The sequence below is a fragment of the Zootoca vivipara genome, chromosome 1, assembly GCF_965207765.1.
Source record: "Zootoca vivipara chromosome 1, rZooViv2.hap1.1, whole genome shotgun sequence".
Lineage (NCBI taxonomy): Eukaryota > Metazoa > Chordata > Lepidosauria > Squamata > Lacertidae > Zootoca > Zootoca vivipara.
The window spans coordinates 126,541,046-126,560,698 of NC_142582.1; the positions used below are offsets into that span (position 1 = coordinate 126,541,046).

Consider the following 19,653-nt stretch of genomic DNA (forward strand, 5'->3'; position numbering starts at 1 on the left):
CTCCTGAGAAATCTCTATGTGGGACAAAAAGCTACAGTTAGAACTAGATATGGAACAACTGATTGGTTCAAAATTGAGAAAGGAGTACGACAAGGTTGTATATTATCTCCCTGCTTATTTAACTTATATGCAGAATTCATCATGCGAAAGGCTGGACTAGATGAATCCCAAGCCGGAATTAAGATTGCCGGAAGAAATATCAACAACCTCAGATATGCAGATGCCACAACCTTGATGGCAGAAAGCGAGGAGGAATTAAAGAACCTTTTAATGAGGGTGAAAGAGGAGAGCGCAAAATATGGTCTGAAGCTCAACATCAAAAAACCCAAGATCATGGCCACTGGTCCCATCACCTCCTGGCAAATAGAAGGGGAAGAAATGGGGGCAGTGAGAGATTTTACTTTCTTGGGCTCCTTGATCACTGCAGATGGTGACAGCAGTCACGAAATTAAAAGACACCTGCTTCTTGGGAGTAAAGCAATGACAAACCTAGACAGTATCTTAAAAAGCAGAGACATCATCTTGCCGACAAAGGTCCGTATAGTTAAAGCTATGGTTTTCCCAGTAGTGATGTATGGAAGTGAGAGCTGGACCATAAAGAAGGCTGATCGCCGAAGAATTGATCATTTTGAATTATGGTGCTGGAGGAGACTCTTGAGAGTCCCATGGACTGCAAGAAGATCAAACCTATCCATTCTTAAGGAAATCGGCCCTGAGTGCTCACTGGAAGGACAGATTCTGAAGCTGAGGCTCCAATACTTTGGCCACCTCATGAGAAGAGAAGACACCCTGGAAAAGACCCTGATGTTGGGAAAGATGGAGGGCACAAGGAGAAGGGGACGACAGAGAACGAGATGGTTGGATAGTGTTCTTGAAGCTACAAACATGAGTCTGACCAAACTGCGGGAGGCAGTGGAAGACAGGAGTGCCTGGCGTGCTCTGGTCCATGGGGTCACGAAGAGTCGGACACAACTAAACGACTAAACAACAACAACAAAAGATCTAATGTGTGCTTTAAGCTACAAGATGTAGATTTTGGTTGAGAGCGAGGGGAGGCTTTGTGATGATCCAAGCAATTTAACCATGACCTGGGAGAGGGGGCTCTCCTTCAGTCTTTGAGAAAAGGCTGCCCTAGTGCTGTATTTCTTGACTTCGAGGCTAGGTTTGGACCCTGTGATTCCACGCTTCTCCTCTTTGCTGTCAGAGGAGAACTGTAGCCACAACAGCAGCACATGCTCGTGTCAAGCCTCAAGAACGCACTGTTGCTTTCTCGTGTTATGGGTGCAGGCCACAAGGCATTTCCCAAATCTTTCTCAACTTGTTGTGGTTTGTAAGGTTTTCAACATGCCAGTTGTTCAACAAGCCCTACGAATACCCAACAGCCCCAGAAAAACAATTGCAGCTCCCTGCGTGATTGCTTGCGAGGCCCTCGAAGTGATGTTCGTTTTAAGATAATGATCCAGATGTCATTAGCAACATAATAAAACATCCAAAAGCATACACATCTTCTTATTCTTCTCCCTTCACCAGCAAGCCGCATATATTTCCAGCTTCTACACCAGCCACAGACAGACACTTCAGGCGTTCAGGATCTATTTTGGTTTTTTTGCTAGACGTCCCTTAGGTGGTGCATGGTAGAAAATGACGGCTCCTGAGGCAGCACCAGTTATTCAATGAGTGCTTTTACCAGGTTGACTTAAGAGGAAAGGTTACAAGATAATAATAATAATAATAATAATAATATATAATAATTAATAATAATAATAATTTATTATTTATACCCCACCCATCTGGCTGGGCCTCCCCAGCCACTCTGGGCGGCTTCCAACAGAAATATTAAAATACAATAATTTATTAAACATTAAAAGCTTCCCTAAACAGGGCAAGATGTGTGTGGGGGTTTACTTTAGCAAAAAAGATGAGGAGTGGGACATGATAGAAGGGTATGAAATTATAGAATCATAGAGTTGGAAGAGACCACAAGGGCCATCCAGTCCAACCCCATGCCAAGCAGGAAACACCATCAAAGCATTCCTGACAGATGGCTGTCAAGCCTCTGCTTAAAGACCTCCAAAGAAGGAGACTCCACCACACTCCTTGGCAGCAAATTCCACTGCCGAACAGCTCTTACTGTCAGGAGGTTCTTCCTAATGTTTAGGTGGAATCTTCTTTCTTGTAGCTTGAATCCATTGCTCCATGTCCGCTTCTCTGGAGCAGCAGAAAACAACCTTTCTCCCTCCTCTATATGACATCCTTTTATATATTTGAACATGGCTATCATATCACCCCTTAACCTTATCTTCTCCAGGCTAAACATACCCAGCTCCCTAAGCCGTTCCTCATAAGGCATTGTTTCCAGGCCTTTGACCATTTTGGTTGCCCTCCTCTGGACACGTTCCAGCTTGTCAGTATCCTTCTTGAACTGTGGTGCCCAGAACTGGACACAGTATTCCAGGTGAGGTCTGACCAGAGCAGAATACAGTGGTACTATTACTTCCCTTGATTCAGATGCTATACTCCTATTCATGCAGCCCAGAATTGCATAGTGTGGTCGTAAGGTAAAGGTAAAGGGACCCCTGACCATTAGGTCCAGTCGTGACCGACTCTGGGGTTGCGCGCTCATATCGCATTATTGGCCGAGGGAGCCAGCGTATAGCTTCCAGGTCATGTGGCCAGCATGACAAAGCTGCTTCTGGCAAACCAGAGCAGCACATGGAAACACCGTTTACCTTCCCGCTGTAGCGGTTCCTATTTATCTACTTTCATTTTGATGTGCTTTCGAACTGCTAGGTTGGCAGGAGCTGGGACCAAGCAACGGGAGCTCACCCCGTCACAGGGATTCGAACCGCCGACCTTCTGATCAGCAAACCCTAGGCTCAGTGGTTTAACCACAGCGCCACCTGGGTCCCTATGTGTGGTCGTAGCTCAGTATATAATCATAGAATTATAGAGTTGGAAGGAATCCCAAGGGTCCTCTAGTCCAATCTCCTGGGGGTTATTGGGTTGTTTTTATTTTGATTATATATTTTGTGGTTTTATATTTTGATTTTGTTCTGTGAACCACCCTGAGACTTCTGGGTATAGGGCGGTATATAAATTCAGTTGTTGTTGTTGATGATGATACAGGAATGCATGAATATCCAGGTGTCCCGTTTGTAGTAGAGCACCTGCTTTGCTGCAGAAGGTCACAGGTTCAACCCCCAGCTTCTCTCTGCCTTAAACACTCGAGAGCCACTGTGTTTCTGTAATTCGGCAACTGCAGGTGGAAGCTCCTGTGCAGTTCAAATTAATTTCACCAGCGTGTTTTTTCGTTGAAGAACTTTGTGACAGACTGTGGCCTGTGAAAATGACGCAAGGCAGAAATTGCTTTGGCAGGAGAGGCCAAACTAAGGTCAATGTCTGCGGGTGGGGGAAGATACAAGAAGCACTCACAAATACATATTTATCTCTGAGTAAGCAGGAAGCCCAAATGGTCAAAGTTCAAAGGCTTTAAAAACCCCAACAAATTTGGGATGGAATCTGCCAAATGGGACAAGCTTCCAACAAAAGGAGTGGGCTGGGGGTTTATCCACACTTACAGGTGAAACTTGGAAAATTAGAATACGTTGAAAAAGTGCATTTATTTCAGTAAAGCAACTTAAAAGGTAAAACCAATATATGAGATAGATGCATTTGTCATTAGACGGGTCAATTATAAATGGAATGTTGTTAATGAAATGTAATAGCGATGTTTATTTTTGTATTATTCTATTTGTTTTATTACTGTGGAATTTCCAAAAGAAAGCATTTGTAAAAATTAAAACAAAAACATAAAATAATAAGTTGCATTACTGAAATAAATGCACTTTTTGACAATATTCTAATTTCCTGAGTTTCACTTGTACATCTCGTCTTGTTTTTGCTCCTGAGGTTTCACTGAATTCTCAGAATTTAGGTATACATTCCAGCCGGGCAAACAACCTTGGGGATGATGCATGACTGGTGTAGAAGCATAGCATCATAGAATTGTAGAGTTGGGAGGAACCACGAGGCCAGACCCCTATTTTCCAAGGACAGTTCTGGATTTACACAAGCCATCACGGTTTCAGATTTGATCCTGGAATGTCCCGCTTTTCCTTAGGATGTCCATATTTTCATCAGAGAAATATTGGAGGGTATGGAGTTATGCGACTCCCGAGCCAAGGAGATAAGTAACTATACAACCTTTAGAACATATGTGAAGGCAGCCCTGTATAGGGAAGATTTTTTTAAAATATATAAAATGTTTTATTATGTTTTTATACAGTGGTACCTTGACTTACAAAGACGATCCGTTCCACGGCACTCTTCGGTTGTCGAAGTCTTCGGTTGTCGAAACGCCCGTTCTGCGCACGCACGAAGTGCAATCTTGCGCTTCTGCGAAGGCGCAGAACGCGCGTGCGGCAACAAGACTTCCAGGTTTGCCGACTTCGGAAGTCGAAACCTTCGGAAGTCGAGTCATTCGGATGTCAAGGTACCGCTGTACATGTTGGAAGCCACTCAGATCCATCTTGAGTGTCAATATCCCAGCGTCAAAGTGTAAGTCTCCAATCTATAACACAACAGAGGGGATGTAAGGAGAAAAGCACCTGAGGATGTCCAGCCGAGAGAGCCTCTGAGGTCACTTGGGTCTAATTTCTGTTTATGGCCCTTAGCAGAGGAGGGGAAAGAGCACAAATCAGACAGGCAGCCTTAATCTGCTTCCAGTTTTCAAATGCCTTCCTTTCATCCTGCCTTCCCCATTCTTCTCTTTTTGTGTGTGGAAGATGCAGGGTTTCCTTGCCCTTTTCATTTCCCATTTTACTGTCAGCTGTAAACAAAATTTAAAAAATGACAGTAAAAGCTTCTTAGGTTCATAGGCTGACGGGATCTGACACTTCGATCTTCAGCGAAGCATTTGGCTTCAAGGTTTAATCACTTCTTCCAGCAGGATGGTGATTGTTTAATTGCATGCTCCCGTTTAATACAGCACTTTTTAAACGAGAAACTTCGACAGGAATTGACAGATCAGCCCATCTTAGGGCCATTGTGGGAAATCAACGGAGGGGGCTAGATTTCTTGCAGCGGTAGTTCTGCCTCCACAGCCAGGTAAGTCCACCAGAGCTGACTGAGAATATGCAGAGAGAATATGCTCAATGCTCAAACCAGGATTCGGCCCTTCACTGAGCACGATGGCTGAGGTCATCTTGGATCACTTCTTTCTAAGATTTTCTGAGTCACGATCTCCCACCCCACTGAATCACGAATTCCCTTTGATTACTGTCACACCTTTTCTTGGAGTCTATGACATACAGTCAAGCTAGAGCCGCGATTGCTCAGAGATTGGGCGATATTGCTAGACAAGAGGACATAGCCTGCGTGAAACCAGGGATGTTCCTGGGGGAGCAGATCTATCAGGTTACCCCAGCCCCTTATCTCGTGGTAATCCACTATGTGGAATACCGCAGACTCCTCACTGCGGCCAGACTGAACGTCCTCGAATCTGCGGTATTATGGGGAAGGTACAGGGGAGTTCCATACGATCAGAGAACTTGCCATTGTGCCTTGGGAGAGGTAGTCCACCGAACATATCCTCCCGAGTTGCCCTTTCTATGTAGATTTAAGACAATGTCTCATAGCCCCATGCCTATCTCAGCTTAGCTGTCTATCCAGAGAAAGTCAGGTTGTACATTTGTTGAATAATCCCACTGGGAAAACAGCTTTCTTGGTGGCCAAATTTCTCTTCCTAGCTCTCAAGCGTCATAAGAGTAAAATCGACTGATATGATAGCCATGTTCAAATATATAAAAGGATGTCATATAGAGGAGGGAGAAAGGTTGTTTTCTGCTGCTCCAGAGAAGCGGACATGGAGCAATGGATTCAAACTACAAGAAAGAAGATTCCACCTAAACATTAGGAAGAACTTCCTGACAGTAAGAGCTGTTCGGCAGTGGAATTTGCTACCAAGGAGTGTGGTGGAGTCTCCTTCTTTGGAGGTCTTTAAGCAGAGGCTTGACAGCCATCTGTCAGGAATGCTTTGATGGTGTTTCCTGCTTGGCATGGGGTTGGACTGGATGGCCCTTGTGGTCTCTTCCAACTCTATGATTCTATGATTCTATGACTGCATTGATGCGGGTTTATCTGTATAGCCTTTATTGGTGCTGCCCATGTTTTATTTTAGTTTTTAGATGTTATAGGTGTTTTAACTTTGTACTGAGAAATGTATCTTTTCTGACTGACGGTCGAATAAAGAATGATGATGATGAATTTCCTTTGATTTTGCATCCCGGAGTCTTTCTGCACTCCCATTTGCCAACACTGTGGCTGCACCATGTACCCTGCTGTGATGAGTCAGTCTCCATTAAGGCACAGAGTCCAGGAGGGAAAAACATTTGCAAAAAACATTACCAAAACAGAGCCAAGCAATGATGCCTCACCTCCCTGGCTCCACCCGACCAACCACTGATTTGAGACCTGCCTTTCTGAAACCCCACCGACGTCTACAGGACTACCCCAGAAGGTTCCTGTGGTTTGTGGACTGCAGCCTGACCCTTCACCTCTCAAGTGTCTCTGGGCTGAGCAAAGCATTTAAGCTCTTCCTCCCTGAACAGCAGACATGATGCATGATGCAACATCGATATCAGAAGAAGTGTGCATGCACACGAAAGCTCATACCAATGACAAACTTAGTTAGTCTCTAAGGTGCTACTGGAAGGAATTTTTTAATTTTGCTCTCAAAAGCCACTGGCGAGTTGGGTGTTCCTAAAACATACCTCCCCAATATATGCAGAAATCTTTGGATCTTGGCATTATGAGCATAGTTACTGTAATTTTTCAAAGGCTCCCAGAGATTCAAACTCCTAAAGCGAAACCTGAAAGTGTTAGATCTCTAATAATAATAATAGTAATAATAATAATAATAATAATAATAATAATTTATTATTTATACCCCGCCCATCTGGCTGGGTTTCCCCAGCCACTCTGGGTGGCTTCCAACAGAAACATTAAAATACACTAATTTCTTAAACATTAAAAGCCTCCCTAAACAGGGCTGCCTTCAGATGTCTTCTAAAAATCTGGTAGCTGTTTTCCTTTTTGACATCTGATGGGAGGGCGTTCCACAGGGTAGGCGCCACCACCGAGAAGGCCCTCTGCCTGGTTCCCTGCAACTTGGCTTCTCGCAAGGAGGGAACCGCAAGAAGGCCCTCGGAGCTGGACCTCAGTGTCCGGGCAGAACGATGGGGGTGGAGACGCTCCTTTAGAACACCATGTCCAGATTTCACACCCAATTTTGGATGAGTGTGAAATCTCCATTAAAAATCAAAATCAAAATCTTTTTGCACATGCAAGGCCCGTGACTTGAGTGGAGATTTGCAGGTGAGTGAATGAGGCATTGCCGGTCAAACACCAGGTGCAAAACATTCACTGTCATGGCCTCATGTCACCCTGGTGGCTCTCTGGAGGGATCCAAGGCAACTGGGCTGCTTGCTCGAAATCTTCTGCCTATCTGGCTTTGTCACTGGGTTAAAAGTGATCCCAAAGATGAAATGGATTAATGGTTAAGAAGATGCAAAGCTATGGAGTGAGCTGCTTATTTTGGCCCCATTTATAGTATGACCTCCAGAAACATCACTTAACACAATAATCACTGAGGTCAGAACGTGATGGTTTAAATATCCCTCTAATCTTGAGCACTGAACTGTATCTACGATACATAGCCCTCTAACGCTCTTGCTAATTGTTGGATTTGAAAGAGAGGGAATTAGCTTTCTATCTCATTATACTTACCTAATAGAGGCTGCAAAAGTGAGCGAATGTGCCTGGCATTGTTTTCTTGTCTTTATAAAGAATTAAGGGGACTGTCATCAAATCTGCAGATGACACCAAACCGGGAGGGGTTGGTTTGTGTCACAGAAGGCAGAATCAGGATTCAACTGGTTGGAGAACTGGGCCCAAGCCCAACTGAATTTCAGTAGGGACTGCCCTTGAAACTGACCCAGAAACTCCAGCGGGTGCAGAATGTTGCGGCGAGGCTCCTTACGGGGTCCCGGCCGCGGGATCACATTCATCCAGTGCTTTACCAACTGCACTGGCTCCCGGTGGAGTACAGGATCAGGTTTAAGGTGCTGGTTTTGACCTTTAAAGCCTTATGCGGCTTAGGACCCTTGTACCTCCGGGACCGCCTCTCCCGGTATGACCCACAGAGGACATTAAGGTGCACAAATAACAACATATTGGGGATCCCGAGTCACAAGGTGGTTAGGCTGGCCTCGACCAGGACCAGGGCCTTCTCAGTACTGGCCCCGACCTGGTGGAACACTCTGTCCCAGGAGACTAGGGCCCTGCGGGATTTGTCATCTTTTCGTGGGGCCTGCGAGACAGAGCTGTTCTGTTTGGCCTTCGGATTTTTAATTTTAAAATTGAATTTTAACATTGTATTAATCTGCGTTTTAACTGAATTGTTTCTTTTATACTTGTGTTGATATTATTTGTTGTTAGCCGCCCTGAGCCCGGTCTTGACTGGGAAGGGCGGGGTATAAAAATTTATTATTATTATTATTATTATTATTATTATTATTATTATTATTATTATTAAAAGTTAGGTTCCACACTTAGCAGGAAAGAACCAGCAGCACAAATCTAAGATGGGGCACGCCTGGCTTGTTAATAGTACATGGGGAAAGGATTTGGGGATCTTAGTGGGAGTCATTGGTGTGATGCAGCAGCCAAAAAAGCTTATGCTATTCTAGGCTGCATCAACAGAAGTATAGTGTCCAGATCAAGGGAAGTAATAATACCACTCTATTCTGCCTTGGTCAGACCACACCTGGAATACTGTGTCCAATTCTGGGCACCACAATTTAGGAAGGATGTCGACAAGCTGAAAGGTGTGCAGAGGAGGGCAATCAAGATGATCAACGGCCTGGAAACCAAGCCTTATGAGGACTGGTTGAGAGAGCTGGGTATGTTTAGCCTGGAAAAGAGGAGCAGGTATCTAGAGGGCTGTCACATGTAAGATGGAGCAAACTTGTTTTCTCCTGCTCTGGAGGGCAGGACCCTGACTAGGTTTAAACATGAGTCTGGAAAAGTTCAAGGCCACAATTCTGTATTAGTATCAACAAGAGCCACCCCAAGTCCTCATGTGCTCCATCAAATTAACACACATCAATATCTTTCTGTTCCCTTCATGCACACCAACCAATCATTATTTCTATCTGGTATGCAAGGTAGATAGTCTGCGCACAAAACTTGTTCATTATGTCCAAGGTCAGGGCGTCTGAAATGGGTGGAGGCAGCAAAGAACAGGTTGTCCCTGCAACATCATGAGCCTCCTGACTGGGGCATATGCATTTCTTTATTTAATTAAAGTATTCTTACCCTTCTTTTTTTGCTAAAAGAAAGGCTTCCAGGGCAATTTACCATGATCAGTAATAAGGCAGTACCTACCCTTGGACTTGCAGTCCACAGCCGCAACACAAAAGGAAAAAGCGACTGGGAGGGAGGAGGAAAAAAATGCAGATTCAGATACTAGGTCTTAAGGCTCACCCAACAGGTTTTTCGTTTGCCCTACCACTTTCCCTGGGGAAAACCTGCTGTTTACCGCTGAATTGAAACAAATGTCAGCCTGTAGAATACGGTATATACCCAATTGATGTTTGATTTGATTCAGTGGTATACAGCTGGTTTTCCCGGGAGAAAGCAGTGGGACAAGCAGGAATGTGGGCGATCTTTCCATGACAAAGTTCTTTAAATTTTTTGGGTTTTTTTTCTTTCAACAGGGAGAGAGGGGTAAAGGATGTGCCCTGGAGTTGCCCTCTCTCTGGCTGATGAATAGGGCCAGGGTGATCTCTCCCCTTGTCTTGATGTACTCTCCTGACAGCCACGGGGAGCTGTCTCTTAACCCCGCAGTCTCTGGGCAATGGGCAACTGGAGTTGTGTGTTCTTTCTGACAGGGAACTTAGAGCAACTCTAAATTTTACATTTATCACGACAAAGGCTCAAGTACAACTCATTCATGAGTCCCTTTGGAGAGGCAGGGCAGCTGGCTCCGGAATCAACTGGAACCCTTTTCTCCCAGTGCATAGTGGGTGGGAGCAGCTTCGAGCCATGCACCGTCACCAGAAAGACCTGATGCACATGTATGCTGGGTCCTGGCAAGTCTTGGTCACATCTGCACTCAGGGTGGGAGATGGGGGCTCAGTGAACCCTCTTCCTCCCACATCATTGGCAGCATGTGACCTACTTTAAAGACCTCTATGTGAAAAAGAGATCTCCTCTCTGAAGGGCTCTCCAGTCTAAGTCTGCTTTAAAGGGAAAGAACTGTAAGAAGGGAGTTAGCCACCAACAGGCCGTGGCAACACTGAAGACTCAACAGGCACACTTGGCCAAAGTCTTCTCCCCCCCCCATGTATGTCTATTTAAATGACAGCAATTACTCTGAATTTGCATACATGTAAAGTAGCACGTGCAATTACCTCTGAATTTGCATACATGTAAAGTAGCACGTGCAATTTTCATGCAAATCTGTGCTGGTGCGAGAGGAGCTGCATTGTGACCTGCGGTATTCCCATGAGGCCCCAGGGCATCTCATGTTAGCTAAAAAGCAATGCAGTGCAGTGGGTCCCACACCATCAGTTGGCTCAGTTGCTAGAGCATGAGACTCCTAATCTCAGGGTTGTGAGTTTGAGCCCCGCATTGGGCAGGGGGTTGGACTAGATGACCCTTACAGTCCCTCCCAACTCTTATGATTCAATGAGAGAAGTGTGCCTGAGTCTCTGGAGGGCTCCTGCCTGCCCATATAGACCAGGGGTAGCCGACACAATACCTGCAAGTTGCTGTCTGACTCCAGCTCCCATCAGCCTCAGCTAGGATGGCCAAAGGCCCAGGGTTGATGGGAGTTGTAGTCCAAGAATTTCCGAAGGACACTGCATTGATTGCTTCCTGATGGGCTGGATGGATTAGGGGCCTGAGAGGGAGCGCCTTGCTTCACATAGTACCTGGTGACCTTTTCAGAAAAGTGAGAGACAGGATCGTGATGTGTGCAAACTTGCCTGGGGTAAAGAACAGGGCAGGGACAAAAGAATGTTTAGATTAAGTGGAAGCGGGACTGGAAGAAAGAAAGGGAAAACCCCCAGCAGACTTAAGAGGAGAGACTGAAAGAACAAATTCAGACAGCAGCAGATAAGCCGCCAGCCTATTAGTGGCGATAAAACGCTGAGTCAGGTTTAGCTGCAATGCTTACTCAACTTTTACAGCTCGCTCCTTCCCGCAAACCGCAGGGGGGGCGGGCGACAACAAGCGAATCCTTCTGTCGAGAAGTTATGTTGCAACGTTTATGGCAAAATCCAGTAAGGGCAATGTTGCTGCTTGTTGCGGTTCCTCCTCCCCCATCCCCACCCCACACTTTCTGGCATGGTTGCAAACTCACAAAGGAAATTTCCAGATGAGACTCTTCTGGGCTTGCAAAGATGGAGAAAGGGCTTGCCCTAGCGCTGGACGTTTGCAAGGAAGCGGTTGGTTCTAACTGGGCTCCTTGGACACCTGGAAGTACTTAGCGTGGTACATGAGCACATATTTTTGAAGTACCGCAGGATGGGACATGCTTAAATTTGCAGAGTGGTGGCAGGACAGGGGAGCGGGGAGAGAAGCCAATGCTCTGTTAAAAAAACGCAAGAACATTACGCTGCCACCTCACAAACCCACATTCAGCAGCATTTTAGTGCCAGTGGTGAAATAATTCAGCAGCATTTCTGGTTGAATACAGACTTCCACCGGCTGAGCCATTCACTTACCACAGGTGCCTGCAACCATATACACATCCCCTCCAACATTTCTCTGATGAAAATAGGGACATCCCATTCCATAATGAATTTTTTTTTTTTTACGATTTATACCCCACACATCTTACTGGGTTGCCCCAGCCACTCTGGGCGGCTTCCAACATACATGTATATAAAAACATAATAAATCATCATCATCATCATCATCATCATCATCATCATTATTATTAAAGCTTCCCTATACAGGATTGCCTTCAGATGGCTTGTGGGGGGGGGGGTCACATAACTCCATACCCTCCAACCTTTCTCCAATGAAAATAGGAAAAGTGGGACATTAAGGGATCAAATCAGAAACCATAGAATCATAGAATCATAGAGTTGGAAGAGACCACAAGGGCCATCCAGTCCAACCCCCTGCCAAGCAGGAAACACCATCAAAGCATTCTTGACATATGCCTGTCAAGCCTCTGCTTAAAGACCTCCAAAGAAGGAGACTCCACCACACTTCTTGGCAGCAAATTCCACTGTCGAACAGCTCTTACTGTCAGGAAGTTCTCTAAATCGGGGACGTCCCTGGAAAATAGGGACATTTGGAGGGTCTGTATACGGGACAGGAATAGCGAACCTCTTGCCCTCTAGATGTTGTTGGGCTCCAGCTCCCATCAGCCTCAGACAGCATGGCCAATAGCGAGGGAGGATGGGAGTTGTAGTCCATGAAATCCAGAGGGTGCCATGTTGGCTACCCTCGCTCAATCAGAAATCCGGGGATGAAGGCAAGCAGGTGCCATTCTCCTTCATCACTTGCTGGGCTTATGCCAAGTCGAGCAACCCGAAGATGTATCAAGGAAACCAGGCATATCGCGATGGGTTACCTCTTGGCAAATGCCACACCCAGGGTGGTTCGCAGTGATGCAGCAGAAGCCATATGCTGGGAGTCTGGTGGCAAGGAGCATGGTTTTGATGGCATGATAAGCTGGCTAAAGTCATGGTGCGCAAATAAATGAATGAATAAATAAATAAATAAATAAATAAATAGGACTTTCCTGGCTCAGGGCTGCTGCCCAAGCCAGGGAAGGTGGCCTTTGATTGACCAGCGGCAAGGGGCACCTTCTCCCTGGCTCTGCCACTCTGCCATGCATTTGCGCCTCCTCCTGGCCCTTGCACTCTGTGTCCAGCTGCTGCTTCCATGCGCTGTGGCTCCCCTCTGGCAGGCAGGCATGCAGGCAGGCTTGGGATAGGGGAAGCGGCCCACGGACAATTTCCAAGTTGCCTCTCTCTCTTCCCAGCGCACCCTCTCTATTAAAGTGGGGTGCTCCCCACTATACCATACCTGCCAAGTTGCTGTCGGAGAAATAAGGGACCGGCCGGAAGTAGAAGACCGGAAGTAGTGCTGCCGCCATTTTGGAACTGGGCGGAGCATGCTCAGAAGTGACTTTTGATGCTGCTTTGCCCAGTTCCAAAATGGCCGCCGCACCAGAAGTCGCACTGCAGCCGTTTTGGAACTGGGCAGAGCAGCATCAAAAGTCGCTTCTGAGCATGCTCCGCCCAGTTCCAAAATGGCCGTTGCGCCAGAATAAACCGGGGGGAAACAAAATAAAATCCGTTTTTTCAGCTAGGAACAGCTGGAAAAACGGGGATTTCCCGGGGAATACGGGAGACTTGGCAGCTATGCACTATACACAATTTCACTTATGCATGTTGGGGCCCGGAATATAACCCACCCCCCTGCGTAAATTGGGGAGGGGGACACCTGTACTGAACACAGTCTGCTAGCCTAAATCAGTACCCCCACGTAACCCATATAAACTAACATTACTCATTAAAATAAATATACTTTTAATCAACTTAAGAACATAAGAAACCAAGAGGAACCCTGCAAGCCAATGTCCCATCTAGTCCATCATCCTGTTCTCAAACTAGCCAGCCAAGTGCCCACTGGAAGGTTGCAAGGGCCCCCCCAAACCAACACCCCCCCCCACTTCCGATTCCCTGCAACTGGTATAAAGAAGCACATTGGGAACTAAATAGTTGTGGCTTAAGAACCTTATCTTCCACTTGTGTAAAAGTCCCCTGCTTTGTCCCAAGATGAAGTTGTAAACTGGGTGCCTGGCAGAAAGGTCATCAGGCCACCAGTGGCGAAATAATTTGAGGGACCACCATTTTGACTTCAGTTGGGTTTTTTCTTCTGTTTTTAATGAGCCCTGAAGAAAACATCCATTTCTATTTCAAGGGAATCAGGGTAAAAAATCCTCTTTGAGGTAAAAGGCAGAGAGTACTTTACACAGTCTGTTTTAAACAGGAGAGGAAGCACGGAGGATGGGAGAAGGAAATGATTAGGAATCCCCAGATCATCTCAGTTATTTGACAAACACAGGAAATAAATTTCCTCTCTCATCTTATGGTTAATAAGGGCTCATCCAGGCTTTGTAGGCATGGGTCCAAGCAGGGTAATGTTTTTGTCCCAACAGTTTACCGGTGAATCACAACAAAAGTCAACTGGGTTTGCTGTGGATTATTGGGTTTTTCTCAGATTCAGCAGTTTCACCCCAACTCAGCAAGGAATATTCATTCTCTCCACCTCCTCCTCCTCTTCCTCCTCTCTCTCTCTCTTTCTCAGAGCAGATATGAAAACATGTTTAATCCTCCTTTTACTTGACAGGACGCACGTGATGGAAACGAGGACAGTACAATCCCATCCAGAGCCACCACTAGCATACAACAAATCAGAACTGGGCCTGGATCTGGGCCCATATACCGTGGAAGACTTCCTTACCTCAATGATATTTTGTTTAAAAATGATTTTGACAATCTGTGCAATGAAATATCTCTTCAAATGGAAGCCTGAAACATTCCAGAGACCCATTTTTGCCCACGAGGGATCTACAGCATTCTTCCTCGGAGGAAGAACAGTATACAGTACTATATGAATTCTTTAACCAAGGTAATGCCATGGATAACGTTTTTCTGGATGAAGTTTGACCCAGTCATTGGCTTCCCCTCTTTTTGTTACCCCTGTTTTGTGGAAGGTGCTTTGCAGGGTGTATAAAAACTTGGCCAGGCTCAGGGTTATTTCACCCTTCTGGTGACTCTCCAGACACACTGCAAAGTCGAATTTCCCAGCCAGCTGTCCCAAGTCAATGAGGTCAAATAATTTCTTCTTCCCACATCCACACCATCCATTTACCGAAGGAGATTCGTTGCCCTGCTATAAATATTTGTTCTTGCTGCTTCAAAAATTCCAGGACGGTCCTTCTGCTCCGATATTAAACTAACAGTACTTCTCTTGTCTGTGAGGCATTAATATTGGGCTGTCGAGTTTCGATCTCCCAGCTGGACAAATTTTCAGGGAAGCCTAAATGGCCTCTGTTCCTCTTTTTCAGGAGGAAAGGCCCGTTGGCACCCCCAAACGTGGCTAAGACTCCAGTTCTGGATCTGTGTAAGAAAAGTTTTTAAATTCATCTTGGTTGATCATAGAAAGAATTCCTTCTTCAATGGGAGTTAATATTGGCTCCTCTTTTAAAAATTCGGGATCAAAGTTGCTCACATCTTCTTTCGATTTCTGTCATGTGCAAATATAAAACAAATATATTAGGTTTTCGTTCTCTTTCCCCTCCCACCCCCCACCTATTAACAAGGGTGACATTGGTTGCTCAGTATTTTGAGGATTTTGAAAAATCGGGATTTTAATTTTCTTAAAACTGGGCAGAATCCTGACTAAGTTTGTTACATCACACTAAGTACTTACACCACACAGAAATCAGTGTGAAAAGGTAGTTAACACAGTGATTTCTATAGGACCTAAGTGTGACTACTTTTCACGAAGAGTCGGACACGACTAAACGACTAAACAACAAAACAGTGACTACTTTAAGCCTGGGTCCAATCTGTTAGGCTTATATATTAGAAATTAGCTGTACTCAGCTTTTCTGTTAAAAGCACCCCAAAAGTGGATTACAGAAATGGCTGCGTACACACCAGACATTTAAACCACATTTGAAAGACATTCCTCCCAAAGGATCCTGGGAACTGTAGTTTTTTTTTAAAAAAAAGAGTGTTGGAATACTAGCTCTATGATAGGTAAACAACAGTTCTGAAAATTTTGGCGTGTGTTTTAAATGTATAGTGTGTACTCAGCCCCCCAAAACCAACAACCATCTAGTCAAAATATTACATGAAAGGCTTATCCCAGGAAAACAACATGCTAGCCTGGTTTGCACATAATGCTAAACCATGGTTTTCTTAACAAGTTGTCCCACAGACTATCAAACAATTCTTGTTTCTCCAATGTTTGTTTTGTCTCTTGGTGATGGGAAGGGTTGATCCAGCAAACCATGGTTAACTGAGGGTGCTGGATTCACACGTAACACCCAAGGTTTGTAAACAAACACTAGTTTCAGACTGGTTTGCTGGCAGCAAACAAAGCATTGTTAAGCTACCGAGCAGGGTTCACCAATAACTTTAAGCCACCGTTTAATAACCTACAGTTCAGTAAACTATGGTTTGGTGTTAAGAGCAAACCAGGTCATTGATGTGAATGTGGTTACGCTTTGCATGCAGAAGGTACCAGGTTCAATCCTTAGCTACCAGGGATTGAATCCAGGGAACTTTTTCATGTAATGCATGGTATCTACTTCCGAGTACGTGCACACTTGACAGAATTCTAATCACTCACAATTCGAGGCCGGTAAGGCGGCTCTATCTGACGCTGGTTCAGCAGATCCCAATCCAATTCCTTAAAATATGGGTGCAATAGGATAGCATTCTCTCCACCCAAGGCACTGCTGCCTAGGCGCATTTTGGGGTTCTTGGTCATGAACTGCAAAAAGAAGAAGAGAGGATTAGCAAGGAAGAAAGTGATGCTCTTAGCCATCCACTATCAGGTCCTATTAATTAGGGACATGGGAAGCTGCCGTATCTTTGGTCCATGTGTTCAGAAGTGCCTGCTCTGAATGGCAATGAATCTCCAGAAATTCTGACAGGGGTCTTTCCCTTGCTTATCTGGAGATGCTGGGGGAAGCCCTGTTGACATCAAAGAGTGGCAGGGCCTTCTGGGTGGTGGCTCCCCATTTGTGGAATGCCCTGCCTGTTCCCCCCCCTCACATTTAGAGTTCAGGAGGAATTAAAAACCATTGCTGTTTGCCAAGACATTTGACGACCAATAGATACCGTTTCTGAACCAAATTAAATACTTCTGTTATTAGAATCATAGGAGTAACAATAACAATAATTTATTATTTATACCCCGCCCATCTGGCTGGGCCTCCCCAGCCACTCTTGGCAGCTTCTAACAGATTAAAATACAATAATCTATTAAACATTAAAAGCTTCCCTAAACAGGGCTGCCTTCAGATGTCTTCTAAAAGCCTGGTACTTGTTTTTCTCTTTGACATCTAATGGGAGGGCGTTCCACAGGGCGGGTGCCACTACCAAGAAGGCCCTCTGCCTGGTTCCCTGTAGCTTTGCTTCTCGCAGTGAGGGAACTGCCAGAAGGCCCTCAGCACTGGAGTGTAGAGTGGGAAGGTACACCAAGGGTAATCTAGTCCAACCCTCTGCTTGTAATCACTTTAAGCCAGTGGGCGGGGAGCCTTTTCCAGCTGGAGACCTGCTTTTCCTTCTAGGCTCAATGGCCACTCCCGTGCAAGTTGTGGGCAGGGCAAGATGCAAAAGTTGGCAGAGCAATGAATGTTAATTTTGCCCTTGTACAGAAGGCTGGTTTCCACACAGGCTCCTCTCTGCCCTCCACCCAGGCAAGCAAGAGACGTTAAGAGAGTTCAAGGACACATTCCAGCCAGGCAAATACAGCGAAGGAGGGTGCAGACCAGGGCTGCTGAGGTGGTGTGGCCTGGGGAGAAGGGTGTGTGGCCTGAGAAGGATCCCGAGGGCCAGATAGGGAGGTATGGAGAGCCACATTTTGCCCCTGAGCCCGAGCTTCTGCAAAAAATTCAGGATACTGTAGGTATGTATGCTGGGTCTGATGCTGGTTTAATGACATTGGTGAAAAGTTTCCTGGTGCCTTGTAAATAAATTCGCAAATTGTGTGTGTGGGAAGCTAGCTTCCCTTGCTGCCCTCAGCAAAGAGCTGTAAATTCCTCGTTACAAAAGCAGTGACGACAAAAGGAGGAGAGATGAGCCAGAATCTGCCACCTAATTGCCCTTGTAAAATAAAGAAGAAGGAGAAATATCTGGGAGAGATAGTCATTAAATGAATGGCCGGAAAGAATGAGGGATGAATTAGATCAGAAGGGAAGAGAAAGGCAGGAGAAGGGGAGAAGAGAGGTTCGCTCTAACATCCATTGGCCTTTAAACAAAGAGAGAATAGTTATTCAAACAGAGCAATTACTCTAATTAAGACTTCCTTCCATGTTGCCCCAGGACTGGAGGCTGAATGTCCTGTAAGCAATTCCATCAGATTATTATGCAAGGAAAATGGGTGGAGAGAAGCAGGGAAAATTGCTGTTCATTGTGTGCTTTGCTTGTGGTTGGAAAATAAGACAGATAAACTGGAGCAGACTGGAGTCAGACCTGGGGTTCCGTTTCTGCTGAAAAATGTACCAGGTGCCCTAAGACAAGTTGCCATCTCTCAGCCTAGACCACCTCGCTCTCCAAAATACAAAAGAGCTCTCTCCAAAATTCAGGACGTGAACTTTGCAGCAGCAACAGCTCACACCAGAAATTCCCATCTGCAGCCCAGAGCATAAACTTTGCCCCTTGTGAGTCAGTGAGAACTCTCCTTTTTGACACTGTAAACCACAGACTGATTTTATCTCCTTCCTGGCACCTTTTCCTGTTGAGAAATACCTAATCACACTCCCTTTAGTGTGTCTGTTCTGCCAAGCAGACACCCCTTACTAGTTTCAAAAGGTTGCTGTTTTACCACTCGGCTTGGGAGCAGTGTAAATAAGCTAAGCAGATGGTTAACAGCCCAATTCTGCACCGGTCTACTGAGTTGTAATTCCCACTAAGTTTAAATGTGAATTTCTCCCAGCTAAATTTGGCTTATGCCCTCAGAAAGGACGCCCTTGCCTGAAAACGTCATGCAATTTCCCCCCAGTTAAAAAAAAGTTTAAAGACTTTGAGGTCACTTTTAGAGGTGCCTATCACAAAAGCCCTCCGATTTATTTTCCTGCAATTTGACAGGCTTTACACACTCTGGAGGGCCCAGCCTACAAATTCCACCCACTTTTGTCAAAAAGGAAAAAGGTTATATCCATCTAGAATTCCCAGGAGTGGAGTGGGGATGACAAATTAGATTTGGACCCCCCAAACCAAACTGGCCAGCCACTAAATGAGTACGAGGTGCATCAGGCTGTTTTTACAAAGCCCTGAATTGAGGACCAAACCAAATCTTGGGGTCAGTGCATACCCTTCCCTTGCCTCTCATGACCCCGTCCCTGAAGTTGATTTGGATCAACCAGGAAGCACAGTCTGCTGTCCCTGGAAATCAGTTCCTGTCCTGGGAGCCGGAATGAGACAGGACAAATCCCAGATGGGCAATGAATGCACAGGAAGAACGCCAGCCTTTAAATGTCGCAACAGTGCCTAAGGATGAGGCTATAAAAGTCAGGTTCCCTTGCACTGCTCTTAACAGAGGAGCAACACAGCGAAGCAAACTGCAGAAGAGATGTAATGCCGAGCTCTGGAAATTCTGTGGACTCATGAATGCACCTTTGGGGGAAATTTGCAATTGCAGAAACACGTGTGTGCATCTAACGGCTGCAAAATGCAAGCTGGGCAGTGTTTTAAAGCCAAGGCAATTTTTTTGAAGGAGGGAAAAGCCCAAATATGTTGGGTATCCCCAAAGCAATGTTGGAAATCGAAATAGTGTGGCAGCAGCTACTCTTTGGAACTCCCCGCTGTTGCACAAAAGACAAGCACT

At 45.5% G+C, this 19,653-nt stretch overlaps 1 protein-coding gene across 2 annotated transcripts in view; it reads right to left on the minus strand.

Annotated features, from left to right (window-relative positions):
- Positions 1-13,596: 13,596 nt before the first annotated feature.
- PRKCH (protein kinase C eta) overlaps positions 13,597-19,653 on the minus strand; it is a 94,076-nt gene continuing 88,019 nt past the window's right edge. The window contains exons 13-14 of one of the 2 annotated variants that reach the window (XM_060271350.2): positions 16,450-16,593; positions 13,597-15,336 (exon numbers count right to left, since the gene is read on the minus strand). In XM_060271350.2, the coding sequence (XP_060127333.2) occupies positions 15,190-15,336; positions 16,450-16,593 (291 nt within the window). In that variant the 3' untranslated portion in view covers positions 13,597-15,189. The remainder of the gene's footprint in view (positions 15,337-16,449; positions 16,594-19,653) is intronic. The other variant, XM_060271345.2, reaches the window with a different exon arrangement.